The following is an 11082-nucleotide window of genomic DNA, read 5'->3' on the forward strand; positions in this document are numbered from 1 at the left end:
ATTGGTAAATGAGCCTAGTGTTAGCATAGATATTTTCTATTAAATTACTAAACTCTAAATAGCACCTTTGGGTTCTATGAGACTTCTCAAGAAAATATTCACCCTGCTTTATTTGAGTTGAATTGTGGCTCAAACCAAGTAACTCTGTGTTACCTCACTTGCCTGTGGTCCCTGCCTGCCGACAGCCTAGCCTTTCTCCTCCATTTTCTTTTCTCCTTTGGGTCTTTTTCCAGCTCTTCCTTGTGTTTAGTGGTTTAAAAAAAAATGAAGCAAAGACTATCTTGTAAAACAAACAGGAGGATGTGTTCCCGGCTCCTCACGTGGTAGAGGGGGAGGGTTGCTTCCCTTCAGGAGTTAGGACTGGCCTAGGCAACAGAGTCTCACAAGAACAAAACCTTTCCTTCATAAACTTCATAGCTCTCCCTCTCAGAGTTTTAGTTGAGTGACATAATTTCATCTAAACATGGTGAGAGGGCCCTTCACACTTTCTGTGTTCATCTTCATGTTGGAGGAGGGAGATGACTGCAATTTCGATTCTGAAATATACCCAGGTGTTGAAATCATTATGTTTTACCTCTCAGGTGAAAGAAATTCCTGGAATAAAAATATTCCAAATAAATGCCCCAATTTACTATGCAAATAGTGACTTGTATAGCAACGCATTAAAACGAAAGGTGAGCTACTTTTTATTTATTAAGAGTAATAAATAAAAACAAAAATTTTAATTTTTTAATTAGAAATTAAAAGTTGATTCTTTCTGAGGAGGACATTGTGGGTTGGAAGAGATTAAAGGATTACTTCTCTGCCTCAGTATACCTACTAGAGTAAAATATTCATAAAATTCATTATTTTAAACTTTTGGGGTATTTTGTTGTTGTTGTTGTTTTTTCGAGACAGGGTTTCTCTGTGTAACCCTGGCTGTCCTGGAACTCACTATGTAGACCAGGCTGGCCTTGAACTCACAGAGATCCACCTGCCTCCGCCTCTGCTGGGATTAAAGGTGTGTGCCACCACTGCCCAGCTATTAAAAAAATTTTATGTGTACCATCCAGTGTCTGGCATTAAATACACTCCCATGATTAAGCAAACATTCCTTTGTCATGTGTATGCATTACATATTTAAAGAAATGAAAAGGCAATCTTACTCTAAGACCCCTGTGGGTCATGATTAAGACTCAACCTCCACTACCCACACAGACGAGTTTAGAAATCTAAGCATTCTATATTTATATTTGGTAAACACCATCACACAGTTTTCAGTTATTCAGTGTCTGCTAGTCTTGAATGAAGACTCAGCCTGAGGAAAACAACTAGTAGCTGTGACTCAGTTCAGGGCATCCGAGGGAAAGGTAGAACACGGGTCGGGTGATAACCTGGTACAGAAAGTGGTTGGCCAGGGAGAGCTGGAGATTTAGTGGAATTTGAGTGGGTCCTTGGGAGCTGTGAAGTGACGTTGCACCCATTGTCTCTGTACAGACTGGCGTGAACCCAGCACTCATAATGGGAGCAAGAAGAAAGGCCATGAGGAAGTATGCGAAGGAAATCGGAAATGCCAATGTGGCCAATGCAACTGTTGTCAAAGTGGTAAATGGTCTTGTAATTTCTCTTTTCCTCTCAATCTGCATGTCCTCCATCTTTAACCATGTTAAAATCTAATGTATTATAAATGTGAGACAGAGCTGGATGTGCTGGGCATATCAGGAGGCCCCAGTCTGGGATATATGAGATCCTGTCTCAAAAACAAGAGAAACAAGAATGTGATAGTCAGTTGTGAGGATGCTTATGAAATAAGCAGTGAAAGCAGTTTTAAAAAATTAAAATAACATAGTACCTTAAGAAATTTGACTACTATACTTTGTTATTTAGCTGATAATTAAAAACTCAAAGGCTGGTTTTTGTGTTTAGACTTCTGGTAACTTGGAGCCCTCCAGGCTGAAGTTAATAGGACTATTTTCTAAAATAGTGGGGACGATGACTAAGAAGTATAAACTGTGCTGGACTGAAATAGAGGGGAATGTGTATGCCCGAAGAAACTTAGCTAAATAAATACACATATTGATTTTTGAGAACACATGGGCTTATTTTCCATTATGAATCTTTCTCATAGAAAAAAAAGTGAGTTGTTTAGAAAATTCATGACTTATGGTGCTGAAGAGGTGGCTCAGCAGTTACGAGCATTAGCCGCTCTTCCAGATGACCTGAGTTCAACTCTAGCACCCGCATGGTGGCTTATAACTCCAGTCCCAGGAGATCTGATGCCCTCTTCTGGCCCCCATGGGACTGCATGCACATGGTGCCCAAACATAAATGTAAACACATCTCTCATACACATAAAATAAAGTTAATTTTAAAAACAGAAAAGAGGAAATTCATGGTCTCATTTTTGACATAGGATGCAGAAGTAGATGGAGACGATGCTATGAAGCCTGAAGAAGAAGATGATGAAGTAAAATATCCCCCAATAGTCATCAAAACAACATTTCCTGAAGAGATACAGAGATTCATGCCCCAGGGGGAAAATGTTCACACTGTCATTCTTGACTTTACGCAAGTCAATTTCATCGATTCTGTTGGAGTAAAAACTCTGGCTGGGGTAAGTACCACCTGGAGCAAGTCATTCAGTGTCTGGACGCCAGCATTAGCACCAGTCACCTCAGGGACAGGGACCAGAGTCCCATGTCAATTCTTACTTTGTTGTTGTTGCTTTTGAAACTTTTAGTTGTGGACATTTTTTAATATAGAGTATAGTATAATGATCCTTAGCTTCAGCAATTAACAGTTTATTGCTGGTCTGACTTCATGAATTCCCAACACTACTTTCTCTTATTGTGAAGCACGTCCTAGATGTCACATTATCTGTACATATCTTAGTATCTATCTCTATAATATTTATTTAAGATCATTGTCATAACATCTTTATTACACCAAAATAAAATTTAATAATGTTTTGATACTCCTAGTTGCCATTGTCGGTATGGAAACCAAGAGAGTACAAAATTACTTTTAGCTTATTAGCTTAAAGGTGCATAACTGCTAAAGCTAAGTAGCACAAGAAAATGAATTTAAGTGTCTCATATCTTTAATACATATTGGTAGAAAATGACTTGCACATGGCACAGGGTCAAGAAAAGTTAAACTTTGTTTCAATATTGTTACAGATTGTGAAGGAGTACGGAGATGTTGGTATTTATGTGTACTTAGCGGGATGCAGTGGTGAGTACACCTTTGGATGAGGAAGCCTTTTTATTTTAGATGTACTCATTTTAATGTGTTAGTGTTTTGCCTGCATGTATGTACATGCACCATGGGCATGCCAGGGGGCCTGAAGGGGTCAGAGGAGGGGTCAGAGCCACCAGAACTGGAATTATGAATTGTTGTGAACGTTGTGCTGATGTTGGGATCCAAACCTGGGTCCTCTGCAAAAGTAGCAAGTGCTCGAAACTGCTGATCTATCTCTCCAGCCCCTGGATGGAGAAAGTTTTAATATTCTAGGTTTTTGTTTGTTGGTTGGTTGGCTGGTTTTTTGTTTGTTTGTTTGTTTTGTTTTTAGAATTAACTGCACTCATAATTTTTTTCCTATAATTTAAACTTTTTTATAGAATAAAAAATTTACTCCTCTGAAAAATCACTGTAAAGCCAGTTTTGAAATCAGTTTGTTGCGGGCATTGAGATGGCCTTCTGGCCTGGAGTTGGAGTGCAGGAAATGGCCATAATTCTATAAATCATTCTGCTTGTTAGGATTTCCATCCAATGGAATAGCTTTGCTGCTGCTTTTGTTTTATATTATATTTTGGTTAAGATGGTGCTTAAAAACAAAATCCACAGAGAGACATAATTATTCATCTGTTAGGTTGGTGAAAACCCAAACGTCAGCAGCACATTTCAAAGGCACTGGTAGAGAACAGGTTCTCACAGATGGAATAGTGGCTGTGTAATGCAGCAGCCCCTATGGAGAGCAAACAGACAACAGTTTTCAAAGGCACAAATTCAGCAGATCACATCTTACTGCATACGTACAAAACAGCACATGGCATTTGTCCATTACATCATGCTCTATAAAAACTAAAGGATAGAAAAATCTTCAGTGTCAAAAGAAAAGGAACCCACAGGGGGAGGGCATGGTGGCACATGTCTTTAATCCTGTCCCTCAAGAGGCAGAGGCGGGTGGATCTCTGTGAGTTTGAGGCCAGCCTGGTCTGCAGAGTGAGTCCTGGGACAGCCAGGGGTATGTACAGAATCCATCTTTTAAAAAAGGGGGATAGAACCCAATGAATAAATGAAAGCACAGCTATATAATATACTATCAGACAATCGTAAAAAGTAAGTACTAAGTAGATCTGGGGATATAGCTCATTTGGAAGAGTGTTTGCCTGCATACAGAAGGATCTGGGTTCAATCACCAGCAGAAATGAAAATAAATGTAAACACAGTTCAGAATTACCAAGAACAAGTGTGTGTTGTATTTCCGGCAAGGGAAGAGGGAAAATAAGAACTTGTTTTCTTTTTCCAACAGGCTTGTTATATAGCTCAGGCTCTCCTCAAACTTATAATCTTCTTCGCTTCAGTCTTCCTAGAGACAAGATTATAGGCATGCACCACTGTGCCTGGCCAGAACATACACTTAGGTTTATATTTTTGTAGAGAAATCATGGAAGAATATACTAAAATAAAATAAAGTCATTTCCTGAGACTGGAACTGTGAGAGGGTCGAGACAGACTGGAATAAGACTTAACATAGCTTTTGTATATTTAAAACTATGTGGTGTGCAGGGTCTGGTGGTGCCCACCTCTAATCCCAGCACTTGAGCGACAGAAGCAGGCAGATTTCTGTAAATCTGAGGAGAGCCTGGACTACATATGAGTTCTAGGTTAGTCAGGGATACATAGTAACACCGTGTGTGTGTGTGTGTGTGTGTGTGTGTGTGTGTGTGTGTGTGTGTGTGTGTGTGTACATATATATATATGTATATATGTATATATATATATATATTCACATGTAGATAGTATGTAATGCCAGGTGTAAACCCCAGCACTTGGGAAAGGGGGAAGCAGATGAATCAAGAGTTCAAGGCCAGCCTAGGTTACATGAGAACCTATCTCTAAATTAACAAATTAATTTTGTAAACTATAACAGATTACTTTTTTCAATATTTGAGATCAAAACATAGAATGTGAAGTATGTTTCTTTTCTTTGTATAGCACAAGTTGTGAATGACCTCACCCGCAACCGGTTTTTTGAAAATCCTGCCTTAAAAGAACTTCTGTTCTACAGTATCCATGATGCAGTCTTAGGCAGCCAAGTCCGAGAGGCAATGGCTGAACAAGAAACCTCAGCTCCAGCTCCCCAGGATGATATGGAGCCCAATGCCACACCCACCACACCCGAGGCATAAAGGACCTGCACGGGGTCGTGCACCTCTCCTGAGTTCTGAACTTACGCACTTTAAATACTAGACCGCAGCTTTTCTCTCCTCCCCACTGGGAAATGTTAGTAGTGAAGGCTTGATTTGGAGGGTGAATGATGCATAGCAAGATGTATCTCATACTTGTGTTGTTTAAATTGGATATTTCAAAGATTAACTGGCCTCCTGCAGTTATGCGGTGACATTTCTATTATACCTTAGTGTTATTTTTGTTTTATTTTTTATTTTTATTCTCATTTCTGATTTATCATCTGTAATCATTTGAAACTAATCACATGAAGCTACAAAATTAGCAAATGTCTTGAAATCTGCAGATAAAACATAAATTACCCCTAATTTCAAACTCTCATTTATTAGTGTACTACTTAATTTAAAGAAAGAAAGAAAAAAGAAAAAGAAAGAGAAATGGCTCCAAGTTAGTCTCACATCCCTCGTTACAAAGGGAGGCTGTCCCTTCTAGACTGCAGGAGCACACCCACCCACGCGCCAATCTCAAAACATTTCACCGACGAGGTTTACATTTCACTCTCACAGCTTCTGGTTATGGACAAAGCCCTGCTCTCTTTTGTGAAAGGAGTCTGGCTGATGGTGTTCCCTCCAATAGTCTTCATCTTCACCTTTCATCTTTGCCTCTGGAGGCATTTCTTCTTGTTCATGATCTTCATCGTCATTGAAGGCTGTTGCTACGGAAAGGGTTTTTGGAGCAAGAGGTAGAACTGTTTCCTTAGGCTTATTTGATCCACGTTTGATGGAGATGGCTGAAGCTTCCTTTGTCTTCTGACCACCCATGGCAAATCCAAACTTGGAGATCTTTGTGAGTGTCCTTGGGAGGTCTGCAGCAGCTTCTTCAGCTTTTCAGCTCTGTGACTGGAACTTCCCCTCCATTACTGGAAGAAATAGTATTAGTTTTCACAGGTTCTTCTGTTTCTTCGGGTCCTGCCATGGTTCTGGCTCTCTGCAGCTTGCCAGGCCTCTCTCCCACCTTCCTGTCCACCCTCTTCCCCACTGCTGCCTCCACACTTGGTGTGTGTTATCTTTGTAAGACGAGCACTTAAACACTTGAGTACTTTACTTAGAATATGCTGTCACCAGATGTTAGTGTCTCCTTAGTTTTGTACTTATTTGGGGACAGACTGCCTATAATCAGTTTTCTAACAAGAGGATATATACAATGTTCTAGAAGTCCTGGTTTTAAAATAACTTGTTATTACAGAATTGATGTAAGTGCATATGGACGAGAAATAGACAAAGGAGAATAAGAAAACAAAACATATCCTCCCTGCTCAGAGATGACCACCACTGGCACTTTACTGAATATCCCTCCAGATCTTTTCCTGTGTATATTTATTTTCTAACAAAAATAAGCTCAGGTCTGCAAAGTGTTTTATAGTCCATCCTTTTAGTTGGCATTCTCCACTTTCTCATTCCAGAGTATTTCCTCATGCAGTATTCAGGTTTCCTACTGTACTCTAATTTGCAGTTGGTTTGTCTAAGGTATTAATTCTATGACTTTACATTGTAATTGGTAATGTGCCTTAAGTCTATTTCAATTTATACAGTTCTTTTGTCTTTTGACAAACACATACTTGACTTGGACAGTTGCACTGAAGAATTCCAATTTGTCAATGTGTCTGGTTGTTTCTCCTGGTGTTGTTGGGCTTGCTCTGCTTTTCCCCACATTACCTGCCATCCAGAAGTCATAATTCAAGACATATGGATGCTTTATATTGCGCCACTCAGAAAAATTAGAATGTCTAGCCTGCCTACCATTTACAGTGTGCAGATAAACTAGCCAATCAACATGGCAGCCAGATCCTTACATTGGTTTTCTGCTTTGTATATTATCCATATGATGCTTCTTTGACATTAAATGGATGTCATTTCTCATTAGCCATTGAACCAGAAATTATAACACTGGGTGACAGTCCTCACTGAAGTGAGTGATTTTATTAAAGTTTGTCCATTTCTGTCTAGCTCTTTAATTTCTCTTGCATTTATTAGCTTGTCAATCTGTGTACACTATAGTTTTCCCTCCACAACTTGAATGATTTGGTCATCCTTAAACATAGATCTTACTGGCAAGGCAGGCTGAATGTTCCATGTCTATTTAATTATCAACTTCAAAGTAGACTTGGTAATCTTTATAATTTTAATGTATTTCATAACATTATATTCTTTTGATGCTCAAAATGTCACAGTTGTGGCCAGAAAGCTTCACTACGCATTGTACTTTTGTTGTTGATAGTGAAATAGCCTTAAAAACCTTTAAGGTCTTTGAAAGCCAACCTCCCAGGTATAGTTAGCCATCTTCCTCAAAAGCCTGTCCGTTATGTTAACAATTCATCAAACAGCCTGTGATGTTTGGAGGTTAAGGGGGCTTTTAAGCTAATTTCGTCTTGGTTTTTGTTGTTGTTGAACCTCAAACTCACTATATAGCCAAGGTTGGCTTTAAACTCATGATCCTCCTCCTTTGGCTCCACGAGCACTGGGATTCTAGTATACGCCATCATACCTGGCTTTCTTACTTCTTTCTAACGTCAGTTTATTCTCAATAAATCAAAAAAAGCATAGGCCAACCTGTCTTAAGTTCTTTCTGCTTAAGAGCTGTTGGGGTTTTGTTTGTTGTGTGTGTTTTGTTTTTAGTTGGGTCTCTAGAACTCACTATGTAGTTGAGGATGACCTTGAACTCATGATCTTCCTGCTTAACCTGGGCCACCACACCCAGCTAAGAGTTGCCGTTATGAGTTTGTCATTTTGACTTTGTTGTTGTTGTTTCGTATTGTCACTTTCTGTTGGTGTTCATGAAGATACTGCCCGAAGGAAAATGCTCGGACCCCAGTAGAAGTGTATTAACATAGTTATGTTGAGTTTCTCAGTAACTTCATTAATGATTCAATGTAGACCACTTCCTTCTAGTCCTTTACCCTGGCCTGCATGAAACAGATTTACAACCAGGTATTTCTTTGCAGGTATCACGCACAAGATCAGATACATCTGCATTCTGACAGACTGCCTTCTGAAAGAGCACGTAGTTACAGAACTTATGCTTACGGTAGAAACCTTTGTAAAAAGGCCTACATTATTTTGGCCATTTAAGTAGAATCTAAAGCTTTAAGTAATATTACAAAACACTTAACTGTGTATTCCTTAGCATCAGTTTGAAGTCCTAGTGGCCGATAATAGTAATGTTCTACATTTCACCTGCTTTTGTTTTACTCCAGTTCTTCCATTTGTAACTTTTAAAAAGTAGAATCCTATCATGTACATAAAGAACACTTTTCCCCCAAGGTTGGAAAATATAGTTTTGTTTTAGTATGCATCTGAAAACGTTAAATATTTAACATTCCATCCGTATGTAAATATATCCAAGTATTTTACTCAGAATTGTTCCACATGGAAATTCCGATTTTATTCTTTTTTAGCCTTAACTCTTCCCTCTTCCAGGAAGTCAATGTATAAACCTGCCTGTCCTCTGTGGGCCTTAGTAACCACTACTGCATCTCTTCCTATGCTTTTCTGCCCTTACCCAAATCACCCACATCATAAAGCTGGCAGGGGCTCAGGGGGTAAAGGTACAAGCCAAACCCGATGACTCAAGTTCAATCCCCAGGACCAACTTCTCCCAAGGGTCCTCTGGCCTCCACATGGCTTGTGGCACATACATGCACACACACACACACGTAACTTTTAAAATAGTGAAAATAGGGGCTGGAGAGATGGCTTAGTGGTTAAGAGCACTGGCTACTCTTCTAGAGGACCTGGGTTAAATTCCCAGCACACACATGGCAGCTCCTAACTGTCTGCAATGCCAGTTTCAGGGGACCTGACATCCTCATGCAGACATACTTGCAGGCAAAACACCAATGACATAAAATAGAAATTTTTTTTAATTGTGAAAATAAATGGGCATTATGGGCAATGACAAATATAGGACTCAAGACTTAAACCAGCCTCGCTTCATGGCAGTACAGGAAGGCTGTTTTCAGGAAGGTCTCATAGAGAAATTGTGCTCAAATCCTCTATAGTACACTTCAGGAACGGATGGAATGTATTTTTAAAACCAAAGATGAGGGCCAAGGACACTCCAATCATGGTCACAGACACTGACTGAATCTGTATAAGCCTGTGGCAGCTGATGGCGGGACCCCAACCACCAGTGTCATCTGGAGTAGAACCCAGAAAAAGTTGATGATATGGGTCCTCTTCAAGGCCTAGGAGATGCTCACTTTGTAGTTTTCAGTGTCTAAAATGTCTATTCCATGTGACCTCATGCAGCATGCTTACCTGTTTAGTAAAGGAGGCATCTGTCTCCCAAGTGAGTACTTGGAGGAAGTGAGTCTGACCTCCTGTGTACATGAATCTTCCCTGGAATGACAGAGGTGTGCTTTCTACGTGATGGTGGTGGTAGCGGGGTGCCCTTAGGTGGGGATCAGAGAGGGAAGGGTAGGTGGGGAAGACTACTTTAAAGATAGTAAATCAACTTAAATTCTAAAATGAAACAACTTCCTTGAGCCTGTATGCTTCCCTGAGTGCAAAATGCTGCTGCCTTTTTTTAGTGTTTCAGGAATACTTTTATAGGAAAAACCATAGGATTCAGTATATTGAGATTCTTGACAATGTTTTGAATGCTGATAAAAGTTTGAGAACTGATAATGTATTATCTAATTCTCCAAATACATAGCCAACTAAAAACAAACAAACAAACAAACAAACAAAACACTTCAAACCCTACCAGCAAAACTGTCAAAAGTTAGCATTGCACCATGGCTGTATACTGATTTGAACTGAATCAAGTTTGAACATCTCCAATCACTAACTTGAGTTAGCTTTCCTGTGAGCTAGGCTGCAGCAGGGTTATAAAAAATACTTTTTCTAATCAAAATCAAGGAAAAAAAAACCACAGATTGTATTTTATGAATGAAAGGCTCTTTCTACTTGAAAACTTTCGTAAGCTTAAAATTTCAGTGTAACACAGCAACTTTTCTCTGGTCTCAACTTCTGACTTAAAAACGCACACAGTTCTTGCTAGCTTGCAATTTATTTGTGAATATTACTCTTCAATAAAACACTGTTTATTGTGCTTTTGCTTCAGTATTTAGGAGGGTAAGATTTGGGGACTGGGGAGGCAGCTCATTCCATAAAGAATTTGCTCTGTAAGCATGAGGATCCCAATCTGATCTACAGAATCCATTTTATTTTATTTTTTTTAATTTTTTTTTTTTTTTTTTTGTTTTTCAAGACAGGGTTTCTCTGTGTAGCTTTGCGCTTTTCCTGGAACTCGCTTTGGAGACCAGGCTGGCCTCGAACTCACAGAGATCCGCCCGGCTCTGCCTCCCAAGTGCTGGGATTAAAGGCGTGCGCCACCACCGCCCGGCCAGAATCCATTTTAAAGCTAGGTGTAGAGGTATTGGAGAAATCGGGCCTCCCTGGAGAAAACCAAGTCAAAGAAACAGGCACATTCAGGGGTTGACCTCTGTCCTCTACACACACACAAATAACTCGCTGGTAGTTACACAAGAAATCATTTTCAAGAGACCCGTTGAAGATTCCAACATACCTGTTTAGTTGGGCCTGGAGGTACACACCTTTAATCTTAGCACTAAGGAGGCAGAGACAGAGAGGCAGGCAGATCTGAGTTCAAAACCAGCCTAATCTACAC

General features: G+C 39.7%; 1 protein-coding gene across 5 annotated transcripts in view; it reads left to right on the plus strand.

The window, feature by feature from the left end:
- Slc26a5 (solute carrier family 26 member 5) overlaps positions 1–5393 on the plus strand; it is a 42719-nt gene extending 37326 nt beyond the window's left edge. For 3 of the 5 annotated variants that reach the window (XM_052720546.1, XM_052720548.1, XM_052720549.1), the window contains 5 exons: positions 582–674; positions 1477–1584; positions 2393–2593; positions 3159–3213; positions 5200–5393. In XM_052720546.1, the coding sequence (XP_052576506.1) occupies positions 582–674; positions 1477–1584; positions 2393–2593; positions 3159–3213; positions 5200–5393 (651 nt within the window). Of the gene's footprint in view, positions 1–581; positions 675–1476; positions 1597–2392; positions 2594–3158; positions 3214–5199 lie in introns of all 5 variants that reach the window. The other 2 variants (XM_052720545.1, XM_052720547.1) reach the window with 1 other exon arrangement.
- The last annotated feature ends 5689 nt before the right edge of the window (positions 5394–11082 follow it).

The sequence above is a fragment of the Peromyscus californicus genome, unplaced genomic scaffold, assembly GCF_007827085.1.
Source record: "Peromyscus californicus insignis strain IS unplaced genomic scaffold, ASM782708v3 Scaffold_6__1_contigs__length_162567912, whole genome shotgun sequence".
Lineage (NCBI taxonomy): Eukaryota > Metazoa > Chordata > Mammalia > Rodentia > Cricetidae > Peromyscus > Peromyscus californicus.